Consider the following 21,957-nt stretch of genomic DNA (forward strand, 5'->3'; position numbering starts at 1 on the left):
TGCCCCCGTACCCCGCTCCCCTCCCGTGCCCCGCTCCCCTCCCGTGCCCCGTACCCCCGGCCCCGGCCCCGCTCCCCTCCCGTGCCCCGTACCCCCGGCCCCGGCCCCGCTCCCCTCCCGGGCCCCCGGCCCCGCCCCCGGCCCCGCCCTCGCCCGCTCCCATTGGCTGCGGCGGCGGCGGGCGGGGCCGCTTTGTGACGTCACGATCAGCTGTCGGAAGGTGCCGATTTGTGCGGGGGAGCGGCGCGCGCTCGGCAGAACCGCGGGGTCCGCACCGGGACCGGGACCGCACCGCAGCGGGACCGGCACTACCTCAGCGTCTTCCGCCGCCCGGGACACGCAGGGCCGGTGAGTGTCCGCGGGACGCGGTCGGGGCCGCGCCGAGGCCAGGCCCGGGGGTTGGGGCCCGCACAGCCCGGGCGGGGGGCGCCCGGCGGGGGCGGCCCGGGACCCCTCGGTTTCGGCCCCCCCGCGCCTGTTGTTTGTTTCTTCTTCACCGGATTAAGATTGGCGCTCGTTCCCCGCTCCCATTGGCTGCGCTGCGGTGACGTCGCCTCATTTGCATTTGACATTGAGACGTCACAGCGCTCCCCCCGTGTCCCGCCATGACCCCGGCCCGGGGCGGCGGCGATCGTGGCACGTGGGACTCGCCCGCCCTGGGCACGCGTGGGTGGCCCCCGTGGCCCTCCCGCGCCTGTCGCTGCTGTGGCTTTTCTCAGCAGGAAACGTGGATGTGGCTCCCCCCGTGATGTTTAGACGCTGTGGGTGCGAAACGTGGCGTTCTGGAAAAGGAATGTAAATATATAAGTATGTGTCAATATATGAAATATGTCATAGAAATCACAGAATGAGTCGGTTTGGCTGTGACCTTAAAAATCATCTCGTTCCGACCCCCTGCAGGGGGTGTCCTGCTAGGGACACCTTCTTATACTGTATGTTATATACTGTATAAAATACAGCATATACAGTATATTATATCAAATAAATTTTTGTAGAGAATACAAATAGATGTAAATCTCTAACACAAAGCATTAGCTATTTGACTTATTTCCAGCAATTCCTTGGTGCTTTGGATTTAAATCCTTATGTCTTTAGATCTCGATTGCCTTTGTAAATTCCACCTGTTTTTATAAAATTCAGATGTATGCTTTGATATTTTCGTTGAGTTTAGTGTGCTGGCCGGGCAGGGGCCATGCGTGGAGGGGGAGGACTCTGGCAGTGCTCAGCTGAGGTTTGTGCCGTGGGGCAACTCCACTGCGTCCCAGGAGTCCCTCAGGTACCAAACATAGCATCTCCCTCTGCTATTGCTGCTCTAAGGGCGCCTCCTTTGGGACAGCTCAAATAAGTCATGTCCTAAAAGGGCAACTTTCCTCTGGATTTCATTTCTCTCACCTCAGCTTGGCTGAGCCTGTCAAGCCCTGGAAACTAATGCTTCTCCCATCTGGGGGACTCATTGTGGAAAAACTCGGACTTTGTGGAGTGTAGAAACGGGTTTAAAAGGACATTTTTGCTCTTATAATTATTTTATGCACATACTTGTATAGGGGAGCTACAGCCCTGTTTAGAGCACCTGAGCAAAGAGACCGGCATCCCAAAATAGTGGATTAAACTTCCTTGGGGCCAGTGCTGAAGCAGCACCAAAGAGAGCTGAGCAGGTGCCAAGTACTGTAGCTTGTTCAGCCAAGGTTTTGCTGTGGAAGGAAACAATCCCAGAAACCCTCCCAGAAACAGGTGTTGGGCTCTGGTACAGGACTGTGCTGGACCTCCTTTCCCACCAGGCTTAATCTACAGAGTGCCAAGAAATGTGTTGTTTTGCTCTAAAATAAATATTTTCTCTCCTTTTATATTTCATCCCCACTAAATACTCCCCTTCTCCCCCCTCAAACAACAAACCTACAACTAAAAAAGACAAAAGCTGTCTGCTGTAGCTCACTGTTGGGAACCTGTTGCGTTGAGCTGCTGCTTATCTGGGTGAACAAAAAAGGAAAAATATAAAAGTTTTTTTTTCCTCAGGTAATAAAATGGTAACACCTGCTTGTGTAATGGTAATTACCTGCTTGTAATTAGACTGGACAACCCTGTGACACAAACGTGTATCTAAGGGGTTTTTAATGCTGACTGCACAGCGAATCCTCTCCAGTGAGGGGGGCCCTGAGTGGGCTTGGAGGGAGCTGCTGGGGAGCTCAGGGTCCTTGTGGTGTCCAAGTCCAGTGTACCAGCTGCTGTTCAGCCTCTGTGATTTGTGGAGGCTGTAAGGCTGGGCTGCTCCCCTCCCTCCCAGTGTGCAGCTCCTCAGGATGCTTCACTGCTTGGGATGCTTCACCCAGTGCATCCCAGAGAGGAAAGTTCTAAAATTTCATAGCATGACTCATGGCAAATCTAAAATTTCCAAGATTCTGCCAGCCCCTGGCAGATTTGCCAGGACTGTGTGTGATGATATCAAGCAGCACGAGGTCACATTTGCCCTTGGGGTAAGGACCTTTGTGCAGCAGTGAACAGAAGAGCTGCTGGGCATGCAGAGACCAACTCTGGGAAAAACATCTCCTCATTCTGCAGGGTCCCTCTCCTTCAGGCAGGATCTGGAGGAGCATGTGGGAACTCTAGTCCCTGCTGAGACCCTGGACTGGCTGAGGAAAGCTCTTCCATCTTCTGTCTTGGTCTGCCTTTAAGAAGAGTCTCATGATGAAGAGTTTTTTTGATTTTCCAAACTGCTCTCTGCCTTCCCCCCCTCTACTCCCCTGATCTGCCATGGAAGAGGCTCTGGCTCAGCTTCAGCCTCTGTTTTGCTGGAATCAGTCTGTCTGTGCTGGCAGCACCTCAGGGTGCAGCTCTGCCCCTGTTCCCAGGGCTCCCCCAAGGGAATCCCATCCATGGGCCTGCTGGCAGAGCAACGGGATCAGCTGGACCTGTAGCACAGTCATGGGACCAAATTCAACGTTAATTCAGCCCCACCAAACTGTCCCAGGCAGGTTCCTGCCACCTCTGGTCCTTTCCTTGATGGGGAGGGGTAAGGGACAGCCCAGGGATGATTCACTGGTCATTTCTGGGGTGATGAACACAACTCCCCTGAGCTGTCCAGCCGCTGGATCCCCTTCCGTGTTTTGTGTTTCTGTGCTGGGTTTAGGATTTTCCTGCATCCAGCACAGCGAGCATTTGAAACGCTCGTCTAATTTAGGTAGAACGAGTTGAAAATCCCATTTCCCAAGTGGGTTGGAGGAAGGCACCTGGTTTGTACCTCGGCCTCCTGCTGGGCTGACTGCGCGGGTGTTCTTAGCTGTGCCGAGGAAGGGCTGCTCCCGCTGCCTGCCGGCAGCATCCCTCCTGCTGCCGAGTATTTATGGAAAGTTTCAGGGAGCCTGTTGCCATTTCCAAGGGGAGTTGCTGTTTTCTTGCACACTGTGACTTGTGAGAGCCACCAGTCCTGGGGCGCTGCAGCTTCTGCCCCGATGAGTTCCTGGTGCATCCCGGGGCTTTTCTGCCCAGCCTGCTCCCTATTCTTAGCTCCTGGGGTTATTTGCAGCCACGGTGACTCAGAAAACTAATTATTGTGTCAAGGTTTCTGATGCATTGTGGTTTCCTTACTTCCACTTTAAATTTAATATTTTTAATAACTTTTGGCTTGTTGTAAAAGGCTGTTGGACTTTCTGGAAGGAATCTGATGGACGTAATTCATTTAGAAACTTGTCTGTCCCCAGGTGAGTGTCCCTGGTGGGCTGTTCCCTTGTGCTGGCAGTGCCTGGTTGACATGCTGAGTCAGGGGGTTTGTGGAAGCCTGGGAAGGATGGCAGCTGTCCTGTGGTGGTGGCCCCAGCTCTGGCAGGGGACAGGGGGTCAGTGTGTGGTTTCTGGGGCAGCTCAGCCCCAGGGTGTGGTATATAGGCAAGCCCCTTGTGTCCTGAGCAGGGACACAGCTCCCCCACGGATGTGGGGCACCTGCAGATGCAAGAAAGCTGGAAGAAGGGACCTGAGAGGAAGAGAAGATGTCTCGTGGTCCAAACTGGTTCTGTGGGCACCACCTCTGCCTGGTGACAAGGCACAGGTTGACCTCAGTCCCCTGTCAGGGACACATTTGGGTCCCTCCTGCTCTGCAGTTCCCATTGAGGCTGCCAGCCCTCCATGCCCTGGTGTAAATGGGGAGAATGTTTGCTGCAGGGAAAGCAGAGGCTTTTCAAATACCTGGATAAACTTCAGAGCTTGATCTGCTAGTGGCTGCTCCAGCCAGAGAAGTGTGTGGTGGAGCTTGCAGGGATGGAGGTGGCCTGTGGCCATTTGACTGGGCAGGAGCTGGCCAAGGAGTCTCTTGCCTTGTGCAGGGCTGAGCAGGTCACCCAAGCCCACTACGATGAACTGATGGAGGAGCTTGGTGGCTGCCGGGGAGGGTCTGGAGGGTCTCCTAGGCCAGGAGCTGCTCCCTTCTAGTGAGGTGGGAGATTGCAGACTCATGGACTGCCTGGGGTTGGAAGGGACCTTTACAGAGCATCTCATCCCACACCCCTGCCATGGCAGGGACACCTTTCACTATCCCAGGCTGCTCCAAGCCCCATCTAGCATGGCCTTGGACACTTCCAGGGATGGGGCAGCCACAGCTGCTCTGGGCACCTGTGCCAGGGCCTCCCCACCCTCACTGTCAAGAATTCCTTCCCAATATCCCATCTAACCCTGCCCTCTGAGAGTGCAATGCCATTCCTCCTTGTCCTGGCACTCCACCCCTTGTCCAAAGTTGTTCTCCAGCTCTTTAGGCACTGGAAGGGGCTCCAAGGTCTCCCTGGAGCCTTCTCTTCTCCAGGTGAACACCTCCAGCTCTCCCAGCCTGTCCCAGAGCAGAGGGGCTCCAGCCCTTGGAGCATCTTTGTGGCCTCTCTGGACTCACTCCAGCAGCTCCACATCCTTCTGATGTTGGGTCCCCAGGGCTGGAGGCAGCTCTGCAGGTGGGGTTCACCTGGGTGGGCAGAGGGGCAGAATCTCCTCCTCACCTCTGCCCACACTGTGCGATCAGCCCAGGGCAGGATTGGTTTCTGGGCTGTCAGTGCCCATGGCAAGGTCACATCCAATTTGTCACCACCAGCACCCCCAAGTCCTTCTCCCAGGACTGCTCCCTACCCAGCCAGCCCCAGCCTGTGCTGGTGCTCGGGCTGCCCTGACCCAGGTGCAGGAACTTGCACTTGGCCTGGTTGAACTCCATGAGGTTCACGTGAGCTCCTCCAGGCTGCCCAGGACCCTCTGGGTGACCCATCCCTTCCATCTGCTGAACTGGCTGCTCCACACAGCTCAGTGTCATCCACAAACCTGCTGAGAGTTCTGGAGATCAGAGCTCCATCCTGGTGCTTTAACCTGAGTATTTCAGAGACAGGGCAAAGTGAGGGGCAGGATTAATGCTCATTTTGGCCCTTGCCTGCATTTTGGCCTCGCTCCTGCCTTCACCCTCCTGGTTTGATCCTGAAGGCTTTGCCAGGATCCTCCTGCAGCTCCCTGGGCACCACCATGGGGCTGGTCCTGCCACCCATGGCACAGTCTCTCTTGCACCAGGAAAGGGGTCAGGGCCACACCATGTTCCCTTCCTTGGGGAGGGTGACAGCTAGAGACTTACTTGAAATTCTTCGGGGAATGAGCCTTTAAAATTATCCATTTCAAGTTTTGCTCTTGGGGGAACTTCTAATTCTCTCCCACTTTCTCCAGAGCTGTGGCAGCTGCCTGTGGGCCCCTGTGCCTTAACTTAAGAAGTTACATTTGGGAGAGGGGACAATCAAAAATAACAGTGTCTGTTGTGTCCTCAGAAAAGACAAATTACCTCTGGGTTGGGGTGGACACCTGAGGAATCCAGGTACCTTACTCCCCTTCCTGTGATTTTCTGGGGACTGGTCCCTAAGCAGGGAGGTGCTCTGAGCTGTTCCTGGGGGAACAGCTTTCCTGCTGTCCTGTGAAAGCTTTTGTCATGATTTAACAAAGGAAAATGAAAAGGTTTTGACCATGTCAGGGGTCATTTGGCTTTGAACTTGCTGGAGGATGAGCCCCTGGCAGGGGGCTCCCAAAGCCAAGGCTGCAGAGCATGGGAAGCACTCACTGCAGCAAGACATTCCAGGCTGACTTGTCTTAGGCAACAGCAAAAATCTCTGCCTGCTTGGGTGCTTTTCTGGGTTACCTTGCCCTGGCAGCCAAACTGGGTCCACTGTCTTCTCCTGTCCCAGTGTGACAGATCTTGTCCCCAGTTCTGCTGTTGGGTGACATCTGGGCAGCAGACAAAGTGACATTTGCACGAGGTAGGTCAAGAGCATTGGCAGTGTCCTACTAGTCCTGGGCTTGGGGCACAGCACAGGAGACCCTGCTGTCCCCATGCCCACTGTGTCATCCTGAGGACCTGCCTGGTGACACTGGGGTCAGCTTTGGCTCAGCACTTCTGCCAGCCTGGCAATGCCCCAGCTCAATAAGCACATGAACCCACTCCTGGCCTCACACTGAGCCAGGGCCATGGTGGTCTCAAGGGTCTGGCCCCTGTGTCCCCTGTGCCTTCCATGAGCTGCCCCAGGCTCTCCTGCCCAGCACCTGGAGAGCAGCAAACAGTGGGAGACTCTGGAACATCACCAGCAGGAACCTGGGAGCTGTGGAGTTTCTGCCACAATTAGATATTTAATCAACTTCTTAAATAAGTAATATTCATGTCATATTAAAAGGCATTTACTGCCTAGGCGAGTGCTCAGGCAGGTGCCAGGTTTCCAGGCTGAGCTGGCGTGCTGAGACTGTGGCTGTGTGCCACAGCCCTCAGGGCTGGCCAGGGTGGCCTTTGCCAGCCCTGCTCGGTGGGAATGGAGGCACGTGGACATCCTGTGGGAGGGAGCTTGGAGTGGAGCACACCGGAGTGCATTCAGAGCCCAGCTGGCCACCAGCCCCTCTGCCTGTTGTTTCCCTGGATTATATTCATACGTTCTAATGATCCAGGTGAGGGGGGTGTCTGGCTGATTTAATTGATAGCACTGGAGGGTAACAGCATGGCTGTGGTTGTTGTGGGGTCAGAGAAACAACTCTGTCTCGTCTCAGTGCCCTTCCCTGCTCGGTGTCTCCAGGGGAAGCCAGGGACCCTCTCAGGACACAGAGCAGAGTCCTCCCTGAGCTCCTGTTCTTCCTGGTGAGAGTCTCCACAAGAGACTCAGCTGAGAGAGAGACTCTCAGCTGAGCCATCCCAGAGCTGGGAAGCTGGGCTGGAGCCCTGAACACTGCTGTCTGCAGCAGGGCATGGCTGTGGCTCATGGTCTGCCTTGTGCCTCTGTGGCAACTGAAGTCACCAAGGGCCTGCCCTAGGGGCCAGGTGGTGTCACACTGCTGCCCTGGCCGTGCCAGGGAGGGAGAGCTGGCTGTTGCAGGGCTGCTTCCTGCTCCATCACTCCCTTCTGCATCTGGAAGTGTCCGAGATCAGAACCCCTGAGCTCCAGGGGATCCCATCCTGAGGGAAGGCTCCTTTGGTTTCTCATTTTCTGCATTGTAGAGCAGATGTGGTTCCTCCCAAGGCACCCGAGAGACTGCAAAAGGCATTTCCATCCCACAGGGATGAATAAAAGAGTGCCTGAGCGCCAGAACTGCAATGCCCAGGCCAGCCACCTTCCCAGGATGCTGGGACTGGGGAAGCCACGGGGCAGCAGGGCTGAGCTAGAGCTTGTCCTGCAGGAGGACTGGGGTGGACACACGGTGCCCCCTGTACCCTTCCCTGCTGCCTGGGGCAGGTGGAGTTTCCCTGGGTGGAGCATCACTCAAGCTCCATGGACCCATTGTTGACAGGGTCCTGAACTGGGGCGTTGCCATGAAATGGGGATTTGCCCTTTCAATGCACTCACATCAGTGTGCCAAGCACGGCAGCGCCCAGCTGTCCCTTCTCAACTGCACTGAGATCCTGGTGGCATTTTGTGGCATTTTCATCCTCTTTTAATGTCTCTGGACCAGGAGACACAAAAGAACACACAAATGTACCTTTTGGCTGCCACTCCTGTGCCTTGCCATGAGCTTGGCAGACATTAATGAAATGAATGAGTGCTGACCTCCCCCCACACTGGAGGGAATCTGCTTTCCCAGGGATAAAACAGTGATGAGCTGAGCAGAGGTGAAGCAGAGACCCACAAAGGGCTGGGATGGGAGGCTGGATGTGAACAACAGTGTGTGTTGGCAGCCCAGAGAGCCAACAGCATCCTGGGCTTGTCCTCACAGGGTGGGCAAAGGTGAGGGGAGATTCTGCCCCTCTGCCCACCCAGGTGAACCCCACCTGCAGAGCTGCCTCCAGCCCTGGGGACCCAGCACCAAAAGGATGTGGAGCTGCTGGAGTGAGTCCAGAGAGGCCACAAAGATGCTCCAAGGGCTGGAGTCCCTCTGCTCTGGGACAGACTGGGAGAGCTGGAGGTGTTCACCTGGAGAGGAGGACCCAGGGACACTCTTTCAGTACCTAAAGGGGCTCCAAAAGATCTGGAAAGGGACTGGAGTGACAGGACAGGAAGGAATGGCTTCCCACAGGCATAGGGCAGGGTTAGATGGGATATTGGGAAGGAATTCTTGACTGTGAGGGTGGGGAGGCCCTGGCACAGAGAAGCTGTGGCAGCTCCTGGATACCTGGAAGTGTCCAAGGCCATGCTAGATGGGGCTTGGAGCAGCCTGGGATAGTGAAAGGTGTCCCTGCCATGGCAGGGCATGGAATGAGATGGGCCTTCAAGGTCCCTCCCTGTCCAAACCAATCTAGGATTCTGTAACAATGCTATCCTCGTCCTGCCTGCTGCCAGGAGCTTGGCATGTTTGTCTGACTTGGGCACAGTGTCTCCTCTATCCCTGCCAGCTCCTGGGGATGGGTCTCCTGGGACACCCCACCCACCAAGATGGGGCCACAATGGGGCTTGATGCAGGTGGGGGCTGCAGGGCACAGGCACCCAGTGCTGCTTTGGATACAGCACCAGCTGGGACAGCCCATGGCACAGATCAGTGCCAGAGGCACCTTTTTGCTGTCCCCTTGAGCCCATCTGAGCCCCTGGGATGCAGGAGGGCCACACTGCCACCCTGTTTTAATGTGCTGTTCTTTTTTCTCTCCCTTTTCCAGGCCTTTGCACTGAAGCCAAGTGAAGCACCTCACAATTGCACTGTAAACCACTCAGCTCTGATTTCCCCGGCAGCCAAACATCTCTGTCACTGACACCTCAAGGGCTATTTCTCCCCTCCCTGCCCATCTCTCCTGCGTCTGTGCCTGGAAGCTGGTGCCCAGCAGTAGCTCTGTCTCCCTGTCCATCCTGCTGGACTGCTCCCCACCATGTTTCAGCGTCTCACCAGCCTCTTCTTCAGTGACAGCAATACACCAGAGGGCCTGGAGGAGCCCAAACCCTTTGTTGAGGAAGAGGAGGAGGAGGATGGCTGGCTCATAATTGATCTTGCAGGTGAGCAAAGCAACAGAACTTCTTCCCACAGCCTCTGGGGCACCTTGTCTCTCCAGAGCTGGGCAAACCCTTATATCAGCAGATGAGCTTATACCACAAGGGAACAGCTCTGCCCTTCATTTTTTCTCCCCTGGTCTCCATGCTCTGCCCGTGGTGCCCAGCTCTGTGGTCACTGCAGCCCCCTGACTTGCTGCTCCTTTTCCTCTTTCCTCTCCCAGTGGTGGTTCTCAACTTTCTGCTAGTGTGGGAGCAGCATCAGCATCTGCAGCTGGGGTTGCTGCTGCCCAGAAGGCTCCAGGTGCCTCCATGCCAGGAGGGGAGCTTGGTAAGGCAGGGAGTTCACCCAGGGTTTTGGGGTGATCCTGCCCATGGGGCTCAGTGGGGTGGGGGGTCCAGCCCTGGCAGGCTGGGCACTGCCATGGCCTGGGCTGTGCCCTGGACAGCAGCACTTTTCCAGGAGGAGACAAGCTCAGCTGCTAGCTGCTCCCTGCCCTGCCCCTGCTGAAAGCAAACCAGGAGCCTGTTCCCCTGGGAGGCCCCAGTCCTGGCGGGGTGGGGGCATGTCCCCATGGGAGGGCAGGTGGCAGTGCTGCCTGCCTGTTCCAGCTGGGGATGTGCACCAGAGATCTGGCCATGTTTGGGTCCCATGAGAAGAGTAAATCTCAGCTCCATGGGCATTATCTTCCCAAATTATTCCCACTGTCCATGCCAAGCACAAGGGATGTTTGGCACCAGGTGCCTGTACCTAGAGAGCCCACAGGGCTCCCCATTCCCAGAGCCATCCCGAGCCCTGTGTAACACCAACCAGACAGGCTGAATTCCTCCTGTGCAGATATTCTCCAGCTCTGTTCAGACCTTGGGAGTTGCTGTTGTAGATTGATGACTCAGCCAATTGCAATGATGTTTTTATGACCTTTTCCTTGCAAATCCAGCAGCAGTCAGAGACAAACCCTCCTGCCTGTGCAGGAGCTCCTGATGGCTGTGCTCTGCTTTGGTAGCCCCTGGTTGGTTGTGAGGCTCCAGCTTAGGGGACCACAGATGTGTCCTGCAGGTTTAGGAGGAGGGGTTTGTCCTCCCTCTTGCAGGCAGCAGGTCTCTGAGCAGATGTTCCCTGCCTGTTCCCCATACTTGTTTTTGTTATTCAGATTGTTCATTAGGCTTTTTTCCTCATATGCAGTGACCTGGAGAGGGGACCAGAGCAGGGACAAGACTGAGATAGGGGACAGGGCCAGCCCCATGCCTGGTAGGAGAACTGGAGAGCTGCTGGAGGTGATGGGTGGTGTGGGCAAGGGCAGTTGTGGAGGCTTCCCTGTCCTCTGGGCATTCAGGTGACTGTCCAGGGCGGGTCACAGCAGTGCCATGGCAGGGGGTTGCAAGGAGGTCCCTGGAGCAGTGGGCACACAGCTGCCACATATCAGGGCCAGCTGGCAGCAGCTGCAGCGTGCCTAAGGCATGCCAGGAGGAGCCAGGAGCTTCCCAGCCAGAGAAACGCTATGCTGTGCCCTGATCCCTGGGTGAAGGCTGCAGATGGCTCAGAGGGGACCAGAGCTTGACTCTGGCACCAAACGCTCCCATGTTTTCCCAGTGAAGTGCCTCGGCTCTCGGTGCCACGCTGGCTTCCAGCAGTGTCTGCCTATGAATGGCACCCCGCTGCTGATTCAGCTGCAGTCTGTTCCCACAGCAGTCCCTGAGCACTGAGGGACCAGTTTCTCTCAGCCCTATTTCTGGGGCTTGCGTATAGCAAACACTCCAAGAACCAAGCCTAGAGCCCCATCCTTTCCCTTGGAGTTGTGGTGGCCAGCAGCAGCTCCCAGCCTGGCTCCAGCAGCAGAGAGGCAGCCTAAGGAGCCTCTGGATTCAGCCTCTGTCAGCCTGGTCATTGCCCCCTGTGTTGCAAAATGCACCCAAATTACTCAGGCCTTCCTGGAATGTTTCTGATGCTGCTCCTGCCCCCTTGCTTAGCCTGGCCCTGCTCCCAGGGAGAGAGCAAAGAGCATTTCTCAGGATGTGGCTGTATGACTGAGGTACTTGAGGATCCCAAAATACTGCTTTGTGACATTAAACCCCACCTGGCCAAGATGCCCAGGATGATTTTTATGCCCTGTTGTGGGAGTGCTGCTCCAGCTGAGCTCGGTGGCTGTCCCCAGGCTGACAAACACTCTCCAGCCCGGCATGTTAACAGCTATTAATAGGCTGATATCCTTTGAGCTGGCAAAAGACATTCTTGTGTTTGTAAAAGGTCAGCTGTGGCCTGTCCTGAGTCCTGGGCTGGAGCATCAGCTGCAGGAGGAGCTGGGGATGCACCGAGCCAGGAATACCCAGCCCCATGCTCTGTTTCATCTGTGCTTCCTCGTGCTCCCTCATCCAGCTGCAGGGTCCATGTAGATACTGCACAGCCTCCCCCCTCAGCAGTTCTCTCCAATCCCCCTGATGACTTGGGAATGGGTGTGGGCGTCCCCACATTCGGTGCATGCTCCCTGCGCATTACAGCACCAGAAATTCCAAGCACTGGCGGCCTAGAAAAGCACTGGCCCAAGTGCTGCTGCCAGGTAGAGGTGAGGAAGGGAAGGCATGGGAGGCTTGGGGGGTGTCACTTCTATATCAGCCACTCAAAATTTGGCCTCTGACAGGCTGGAGTTGAAGGCACAGCGAAAACCTTTGCTGAAGAATTAATTCCCATGATTTCTTCCAGAGAAAAGGTGTGGACTGTTTTTCTGCTGTGTGTGCTTGGTTTCCGTGTTTGCGGAGTGCTGCCGGTGTTTGTGAGCACCGGCGCGTCGGCGTTCCCCCGGCTCGGCCCGGCCCGGCTCAGGTGCCATCAGAACAGGGAAAGCAGCGTTTTTCACTGCCTGGACTCCTTCTCTCCTTTTGAGAAGGAAAGAACCCATTGCTGCAGTAAACCGTGCTGGGGTCCCACCTCTGTGGGCCAGCCCGTCCGGGCAGAGCCGTTTCCATGCCGGAGCGGAGCGGGGGGTTCTGGCCGGGGCGCGGCGCGGCCCGCGTGTAGCGGCGTGCTGGCGGTGGGTGTCTCGCACTAACGATGCCCCTTTCTCTCCCCCTCCCTCCCTCCCCACTGTACATGGTATGTGTGTGTCCCCGCTGCGCCCCGCATGGCTCTGCACCCCCGCCCCAGGCAGCCGTGCCCGCCCCGGCCCCGCCCGCCGCCCGGCTGCTGGCGGCACCGGGCGCTCGGCGCGACCCCGCCCGACGCCCCCCGGCCCGCCGCCGCCGCTGGCTGCTTCCCCGGTTCCGGCCGGTCCCTGCTTGATGGACGAGAGTTGGTTTGTCACCCCTCCCCCCTGTTTTACTGCAGAGGAGCCCGGCCCCGACGGCGTGGGGAGCAGCCCCATGGAGGACCTGCTCATCGAGCACCCCAGCATGTCCGTCTATGTCACCAGCACCCTCGAGGTGGATGGGGAGGGTCCCGAGGACGATGCTGCAGAGTGAGTGCACTGTGAGGGTGTTGGGGGGCCAGCAGCCCCAGCACCCTCTGAGGGACCAGGGGTGCATGGTCAGTCTTGCCATCCCAAACCCCTGCCTACACCCAGAAATGTTTCACCCATGGGCATAGTGTGGCAGTGGGGGACATCAGTGTCACCATGCCTACCTCAGGGAACACTCTGCATATCTGGCAGGGTGCCCCAGCTGGCACCACACATGGCTGGCAGCCCCCAAGTCCCAAAATCCTCTGCTAAGGGGTCTCATTAGCAAATTCGGATGGCCAGGGCTGCAGGACACGAGCTTGGCACTGGGCTCTCCTGGGAGAGGGCTATCTTCATCTCCCCTGCCCTTAGCAGGGTCTCCTGGCACGGCCACCTCTGTCAAGGCCACACCTGCCAGTGCCAGTGCCACCTGTCACCATGCCACCCACCCCGGGGTGGTGTTGCCAGGCAGGGCTTACACCAGGGCTTTGCATAGGCATGGCCTGAGCAAAGCAAGCCCATGGGACAGGGTGGCCTTTGGGCACAGTGGTGCCCCTCAGGCAAGAGGGTGCTGCAGGCCCCCTCAACCCCCCGCCTGTCCCCAGACTGGCCCAGCAGGGGGGTGGATATCCCACAGCTGTGGGGAGTGGGACACTTCTCCCTGCCCCAAACCCCAGCTTAGCAGTGGGGAAATTAAACAGAAATGCCCCAATAGCCCCTTTGTCCCCCCAGGCCTGTGTGCTGGAGCCCTCCACACCTATTCCTGGGCCCCCATCCTGGAGCTCTGCCCTCCCCCCAGGGCTGCTGTCCCCTGCCCAGCAACCCCCGAGGAAAACCCGGAGCATGCCCATGCTCAGCCCGACTGCTGCCGTGGCTGCCACCGTGCCATGGGGTCCCTGCTCTCCCCTCAGTCCCAGCCCTCCAACACCTCCCCTGAAGCCCTTGGTGGGGCAGGGGAGGAGCAAACATTTGGGGTGAGCTTTGCTTCAGGCCAGGAGAACTGTTCCTGGTTAGGGGACAGCATTCCTAGTTAGAGGACAGCATTCCTAGTTGGGGGTTGCTATTCTTGGCCGGAACACCATTCCTGGTTAGATGACACCGGTCCTGGCTAGTGGACACCATTCCTGTCTAGGTGACACCATTCCTTCAGGACTTCTCTCTTTCCAAAGTCTCCCTGAGGGCCAGAGCTTGATGTCCAGAGCTTCTGGAGCACCTCAGTGCTGGAGGGGGCAGAAAGGGCTAAAGGGAACCTGAGACTAGCAAGGCTCCAAAGGGGTCACAGTGGGATGGAGACAGACCAGGCTCAAGGGACGCAGGCACAGTGGAGTTCTTGGAGGTGTCTTGATTTTTTCGGGAGTCCCAGAGCCCGCCTCGCTGGAGCATCGCTCCGCTCGGCAGGCTGCCGGGGCGGGAGGGCCGTGCCGGAGGCCGGTGGCCGCCGTCCCCGCCTGCCGGGCGGCGCTGACGCCGCTGTCTCCGCAGGGCCGTTCCGGAGGCGCGGCCGGAGCCGCCCGCGGCGCAGCGCGGCCGGGCGCTGGCGGGGAAGGCGGCGGCGCTGGACCGCGCGGGGCCGGCGCCGCGGGCGCAGCGGGCCAAGCAGCTGGCGGAGCGGCAGCGCCTGGCCCAGAAGGCGCTGCAGCGGCAGAACAGGGCCCGGCAGCGCCCGCCCCGCCGCGCCAAGCAGCTCCCGGGAGCCTTCGTCCACCAGCCCTGCCAGCGCCACTGCAACTACTGACCTCGCTCCGCCGCCCAGGGGCTGCCCCCGGCCGGCCCCGGCCCCGGGAGCGGCCCCCACGGACACCGGGGACGCGGCGGCGGCTTCGCTCCACGCCCCGCGCCCGCACGCCTGGCCCGCACTCCTCATCTCCCTCCTGCACCCTCACCGTGCCCCTCGCCCTCGACGCCGTCTGGGTCACCGCTCCCGGAGCCGCCGGCGTGGAGGACCACGCTACCCCTCCCCGGCCGCCTCGGCAGCCTTCACGTGGGAAATCAGAATTCCCAGTGAAATCACCTCTTCCTGAAATCCACCCGTTCCTGGTGAAACCTGTTTGTCCTGATAAACCTGTGACATCAGTGCCTTTCCTCACATCACCGCTCCATGTACAGCCTGGCTGGGATGTCACAGAGACATTGAGTGGGAGTGACAAGAGCAATGAAGCCACAAGATTTGGGATTTTTAGGAAAATGTCATCAATGACACTAAATAATGCTTCTGCCCTGCAAAACCAGCAAACGCTCCTCTCCCTCCTTGATTTTTAAGCTACATTTTACCATGATAAGATAATGCCCCACTGCCAGTCCTGAAGGGGCTTGTGGTTAAAAGCGCTGGTGGAATCTCCGTGGCTGGGTCAGCCAGGCAGCTCCTGGTGCCTCACGGTGTTTTTTTTTTTTAAATCAACCTTAAAAGGAATCTCAGGAATCAAAGCACCGTCCCAGCGCTGCGCCGGAGCCCTTGCCGGGAGGGGTGGCCAGCCTGGTGTGGCATCACCGTGGCTGGTGGTCCCACCTGAGCAAGCTCTTTGGTCAGTCAGCTGCCAGCCACACTGTATCCCCATACAGGGGACATGTACAGGGTGCGCCTGTATGCGTGTGTGTATATATTTCTATATTCCTCTCTGTACCTGTACACTCAGAAGAGGCACTGTAAAGCTGAGGGTCGTTGTCTGCCTGGTGTTAGTCCTCAGGAAGGGAGACGAGGCAAGGATCTGCACAGCTTCCCCAAGGTGGCCAAAGCACGTCCGTGGTGATGGTGAAGAGATGCTGAAGAGGAGGCTGGAGTGAAGAGGCTGAAGTAAGGACAAAGATGGATCTGGGAACCACTGCAATGGGTCGGGATGGGGCGGGCCTGAGTGAGAGGATTGCTGTAACAGCAGCTGTGACAGAGGCATCTTCTTTCCCCACTAAAAATTACATCCTTTCCTGTGAAGGGCCAAATTCCACTGCTAGGCAATGCTAATTTTTAATGCAAATCCCTCCTGTCTCCATGATGGACTCCTTCTGTCTTTGGAAGAACATGGTCCAGGCTTTTCCCTGGCTCCAGCACCAGCTGAGGCAGCTTCAAATCCAGCAGAAATTTGCTGATCTGTCCCCAGTTTGCTCCTTTTAGGAACTGGTTTTGCACCCTCTGCCCTGGGAAAGCATCCTGCTCATGACCAGCTCACAGCCTGGATTCCCACCCTCTGAGACAAGAAATACCCCCACAACACTCCAGAAAATTCTGATTTCGCCAGAGGTTCTTCCACTCACCGTGTTGCATCTCTTAATATCAGCTGCAGGAATTGTGGTGAGCCCAAACAGCTGATAGTTATGAATTCTTTTAATAAGATTAAAGCCAAAATGAACTTTCTTAGTTGCAATAGCCCCTAGCTCTGGGCCGGGGAGCCTGGACTGTAGTAGCAGCTGCTGCTGCCCACCTGCAGCATTTCCGTTCCCTCCCCTGCCTCGGCCTTCCCTGGAGCAGGAGCAGGAGCTGCGGCGCATCCCGAGGTGGAACTCCGCGCCCTCGCACGGCTGCGCCCTCCTGGGGCCTCCCCACCGCCTCTGGCCCTCGGCCGGCCTGCGGCCGCTCCGAGAGCACCCTGGTGGTGAACAGGCTGCCATCTCCTGACTCCAGGGGAGCGTTTCCATCCTTTGGCTTCCCGGGCTTCACCCTCAATGCCTTTTTTGCCCCTGCAGTGATGCCTGGGATGGACTGGGAGCAGGGCGCGTGCAGGGACAGTGGCACAGGTGCTGTGGCAGCAGGCAGGGGCTGAGCCGGGTGTCTGATGGGTGCTGCCCTCCCATCCCTGCTGGATGCACCTCTCTGTGGCAGCAGATTGGAGGAAGCCTTTTCTCTCTGGCCCCAGTACACATCAAGAAGGGGAGAAGCCGAGCACCGTCCGGCCCCCAGCTTGGTCTCCACTACAAATTGTCCTGCTGCCAGTCCCTCCGGAGCACTCCAGGAATCAGAGGCTGGCTGCGACCCCCACTGCTGCCTCAGCAGCTCCCAGAGGAACAGGCTGGGGGAGCAGTGGCCCTGAGGCAGATCCCGCCACGTCTCACCTGCCAGGCTCTCCTGTGCCTGCCCAAATGCTGGAGATGGCACCCCAAGAGAAATCTTTATGGAAATCCTCCCGTGCACCCTTGTCATCTGCTGTGAGCCAGCAGCCCTTGGCCGTGTTCCTGGGGGACTTGTCTCAGCCTGGCATTGCCACCAGCGCCCAGCCCCCAGCGCCCATTTCAAACAGGTGATCTTCTTCCTCTGTCCTGGTTTTCAGAAGCAAATTCAAACTCTTTCTGTGCCAGTCTGAGATGTCTTTCATCACTCTGTGCCCAGCCAGCACAGGAGATGAAGCAGGACTATTACTACACTTTATATCCAGAGTATGTTTATAAAGGATTAATAAATTATTAATAATGTTTTCATGAAGAAGTTAATCCAGACCCTGAGCCTCTGCAGGGTCAGCAGAGTGCACAAACCACAGCAAATGAGCTCCTGCAAGTCCTCTCTGTTGTTTGCACTCTTGCCATGTATTAACACCTAACACTCACCTGCCAAACCTTGCAAGGCACCTGTCACTCCCAGTGTGACCCAACCTCCCTGTGCTCTGGTCAACCCGTGCAGAATACCTGCAGTGTTCTGCTCCTGCCCAGCAGCAAGCACAGGGCCTGGCCTGGTCCCAGGCCTCCTGCCCAGTGCTGCCAGAGCAAGAAAACCCCATTTCACTGAGGATTTTTGTCTCCTCGAATTTAAAACAAATGAAAGGTGCTTAAAAACTGAGAACTTCCTGTGTCTGCATCCATTTGCATGTGTAGATATTTCACAGCCCAGTGTGGGTGTTCAGTAGCTTGTTTTGATTGAATTTTCTAGGGGTTTGTTGGGGTTTTTTTTTCACCCAGTATTTGCGATGCACTGTGTGGTGCTTCCAATGGGAAGATTCTGGTTTGCAGGGAGCTCTTGAGCTGGTCCTGCTGGGACAGGTGGGGTGAATTTTGCTTTCTTTTCTGTACTTGTCTAGGGGGAAACTACAGCATGGACTCAGGGACAAATCTATTTGTTAGGGTCTTTAAAATGTCTTTTCCACAGGCTTCTCTGTTAGAATGTGGGGTTTGGTTTGGGGATGCTGCAGGGATGAGGCCTGTGGCATCATGTGGCGGTGACAGGAGCTGCAGGGTGCTCTGGCACTCCTGTGTGAAAAAGAAATTGTGGCCATTTGTGGTGGGATCATTCCTGGGCTGCAGCCCCTCTTCGTTTGTTCATAACCTGAAAATTCACCTTTACAGCCGAATGTGGCTGGTCCCTTTTTAGACTGGCTTGTGAACAACCAGGTATGGATTTTCAGCACTGAGCCTCCTAGGGTTTGGGAAGTGCAGCAGGACTGTGTGTTATGGCCTGATCCACCACAGCACTGGGATCAGGGGACAACCAGGATGGGGAAGCCATTGAAGTGATCACCTGGGGAAATGGTGATGCAGGCAACTGAGAGAAATTTTTGTATTTCTTGCAATGAAAGCATAAAAAAGGGAAGAATTCCCAGTGGAGAGGCCTGGGCAAATCTGTGTTCAGTAAATGCCAGCTTTGCTGGGCAGTGTGTCAGTGCTGGGCTCAGACACCTGAGTGGGCTCCAGCCCCAGCTCAGCTTCCCAGCCCCGTGCAGGCTCGGGGGCAGCAGGGCACTGAGGCAGGCTGGGACAGTGCTCTCAGCAGTGCTGGAGCTTGTGAGACCCTTATAGAGGCAAGAATCTTCCCACCACTGAAGGGCCCGTGGTGCAGGGATCTTCTTCAAGTAAGATTTGCCCCTGCTTGCCTGGTTCTGCTCTGGCTGCCACATCCCAGCGTGAGGGATAAATCCTCAAAGCGTGGTGGGATCAGGAGGGACAGCCCTGCTGGAGAAGTGCCACCTCTTGGGCTGCACCAGGGCCCCCAGTGGCCTCAGCCTCCAAGGCTGTGCTTGCTGCACTGGCCAAGCTGTGGCACTCTCAGGAGCCCTCACCAGCAGCCACAACAAAGTTCTCACGCTGAATTCTGACTCTTGCTTGGCGCTGCAGGGCAGGAGCGATGCCAAGGGAGTAGGGGCAAAGTCCTTCTCACCTGTTGCTCTGAAACTTGCACTCACCAATGCTCTAAGAAACTCTGCTGCAAAAGCTTGGAAAACGATTCTTTCCGTGGGAGTCCATATTTCCTTCTCATTGTGCAGAACATAAACGTGTGGCTCATCCCAAAGATCACTGCTGTGGGAATCTTCTCTCTTTAGGCATGTTTCTAATCAATAATTTTATATTTACATCATACTAGTTCTTCCTCTTCTATTCAGCCTTAATGGGAAGCAAAATACCCACTCAGATGTCTTACCACACCAGTAAGAAAAAAAAAAAATAGATACTCCAGTGAGGTTCTAGGCTTGAATCCCATAGCTTTGCAGTTGCCCCTCTGGATCAGTATCAATTATATTGCCCTGCATAAAGTGGAAATTAAAGTTAATGTGAATTTATTGAGAAACAATAATTAGGAAACACTAAGAAGACATAAGTCGCCTCAAGTCGAGAGAAATGGTTCTCGGCATATCTCCGAAGGCAGCAGCAAGCCCCAGTGCCCCGGGAATGGCTGCTGGCAGTCCTTGAGTCTTCCCTGAGTCTCTGGGTCAGGAGGCCATCCATGTCCAGCTGGTGCCACAGCTGGGATCTCCAGCCACCAGGGATTGTCAGCTGCCACCACTCCCAGCCTCCAGTTTGCTGCTCCTCCTCTGCTGCTCCGCTGCTGCTGCAATAGCTGCCGGTGGCAGGAGGGAAGCATCAGCACCCCAGCATCCCCCCAGCTTCTCAGAGCTTCCCCCCCAAGCCCTTCTCCACCACTGGACTGTGGTGACCTCCTCAGCACAGCTGCAGGCAGGGACCAGAGCTCGAGGAGGGACATCCATGGCACTGGCAGCCCCCCTTCCCAGGGGACTGCCACAGCAGACCTCCCGGGGACAGGAATGGGCCTTAAAAGGGGCTGATCCCCTCAGGGCTTGTGTTCTTCACGGTGAAGCTCTCCACCTCTCAGATCTGCTCCATACAAAGTCAGTAACCTCCTCTTGTCCTCATGGGCTCCCATCCCCATCCCAGTCCCATCACTGGAGCAGCTGCCACAAGTTGCCTGAACGTGGCTGTAGGAGCTGGATGCAGCAGTGGGAAGGGCTCTGCCTGCCCGAAGAATTCCTTCTTAGCTGAGAGGTGTCCTCAGCCCCACTGGAGATTCCACCTTCTCCTCCCTCACCTCCAGGATCCCAGAGCACTCCCCAGCCATGGGCTCTGGACAGCTGGACACGCTTGGCCCGGAGGTCTCCCTGTTCTATCAACCTTTCTTTTGCTTCTTGAAAACATTTGTCATTAACTACACCCATAAGCCTTTCCTTGGAGGAATGAGGATGATGAGGATGAGCAGCTTTATTTAATAGCAAAGGTGGCGTTTATGTGTGATCATCTTTTCAGTTTTGTGCACAGTGGTGACACCCAAGTGTGTCCCCTGTCACTCATTCTGAGCTCATGGTTGGCAAAGGTGTTGCTTTTCCAACCCCATATTTCTTACAGGGATGCTTCCCCATGCTCCAGAGCATGAAATGAGCTGCCAAGCTTTGACTATGTTGCAGCTAAACCTATGTTGTTGTTTCCTGAAAATCCTTCTGCCTTCCACTCTGACCCTATTTCATTGCATGGTGGGGGGAAGATTTTATTCTCTGCAAATGGAAGGGAAAACAGCACAGTAAATTCTAAGTGTAGCTTAAAAATGGGTTGCACAGGGGAGCTCAAAGCTCCTCTGCTCTTTCACATTCACCTCATGTACCCTTACTGGGGAGCTGTGAGCAGCTGTGCCCAAGTCTCACTGAATTCTTATCCTCAGTTTTGTGCTTCTGGAAGTTTGGGGATGAGGGAGCAGCGCAAGGTGTAGCAGTAAACCAGTGAAATGTTCTCTTGTGTCAGAACTGTCCTTGTACAGAGCCCCCGAGCACTGCAATATTCTATCTGTATCTATCCAGCCCTGGCACCTGCTTGTGAAACTTGCCCACGCATTACCCACCCCTGAGCGGGACTGACTGTACATGTGCCTTCACCCTTTTTCATGGTTTGGCATCTTTTTTTAACACAATTGCAGAACTTGAATAAATCACTGAACTGCAGTTACAAGTCCTATGCAAGAGGTGACCAGGGAGTCAGTTTTCGGTATTTCTGTGTTTCTGTGTTGTTTTCAAAGTCACTCTGGGGTTTTTAAGAGAACCCCAACAGAACGAATAGCCACAAAAAGCTTTTTTTTTTTTTTTTTTTTTTTTTTTGGCTAAAAAGCATTTAGCATTTTGGATATACTAAATCTCTTAGGCAGCTTGGAAAAGCTCTAAACCCCGGGGTTGCTCACCGGGCTGCGTTTGGAGAGTGAGCAGGAGCAGCACAACGGACGCAGGAGTGCCAGGACAGATGGCTGTTCCACGGTTGGAAAAGGTTGCCTTAAGCCTTCTCTAAATGCCCTGGAGAATGTTCCCGTGCCCTCTGCCTGTGCCAGGGCAGCCCGGGCAGAGCAGCTCCTGCCCCGGGCTCTGCCTTACCCGTGGCACGGCCACCACGGGGGAGCGGGAGAAGAGGGAGAAACCAGCCCGTTTTCTACATCACCTGTGCTGTAGGACTGAGAGCTCGTCTGGAACTCGAAGCAAACGAAATCCGTCCTCCTTGTGTGTTCTGTGTTCAGTTGGTGTAAGCAGGGTTCGTAGGGAAGGGGTGTCTCCTCCTCGTAGGACATTGTGTAAACATTTGCCGTGTGTCGACTGCCTGGGACACATTGTGTAGTGCGCCTGTGTGTGTGTAACCTGGTTTTGGTTGTTAGGTTGTAATGCTGTCTCTTGACTGAAAAAAAAAATCTAATATAAAGAAAAATCACAGGAAATAAAAAAATATATATTTAAAATCTGTTTTATGTGTATTCCTCTAAAGCCTGAAAGTAAATCTGTCTGCAAAATGCTTTGGTTTTTTAGAAATGCTTTTAAAAAAAATCAATGGTTTAAGAGACAAATAACAGAAAAACATCCCCTTTGAAGACAAGAACACACAGGAGAGGGGATAGCACAGGCTGAGGAGATGGAGGGGATTTTTCCCCCCTCCCCATTACCAAACCTTACGTTTCAGCAGATATTGAC

General features: G+C 55.9%; 1 protein-coding gene across 2 annotated transcripts; it reads left to right on the forward strand.

Annotated features, from left to right (window-relative positions):
- The first annotated feature begins 160 nt into the window (after positions 1-160).
- On the forward strand, positions 161-21,732 carry TP53INP2 (tumor protein p53 inducible nuclear protein 2). Of its 2 annotated transcripts, none has more exons than XM_021536604.4 (4): positions 161-348; positions 9,065-9,395; positions 12,529-12,838; positions 14,300-21,732. In XM_021536604.4, exons 2-4 carry the CDS (start codon positions 9,272-9,274, stop codon positions 14,550-14,552), a joined length of 687 nt encoding a protein of 228 aa, XP_021392279.3. In that variant the 5' UTR covers positions 161-348; positions 9,065-9,271; the 3' UTR covers positions 14,553-21,732. The 2 variants fall into 2 exon arrangements, with proteins under 2 accessions (XP_021392279.3, XP_077643175.1); XM_077787049.2 differs by having other exon boundaries at positions 12,709-12,838.
- The last annotated feature ends 225 nt before the right edge of the window (positions 21,733-21,957 follow it).

Source organism: Lonchura striata, chromosome 20 (assembly GCF_050655825.1).
Source record: "Lonchura striata isolate lonStrDom1 chromosome 20, ASM5065582v1, whole genome shotgun sequence".
Classification (NCBI taxonomy): domain Eukaryota; kingdom Metazoa; phylum Chordata; class Aves; order Passeriformes; family Estrildidae; genus Lonchura; species Lonchura striata.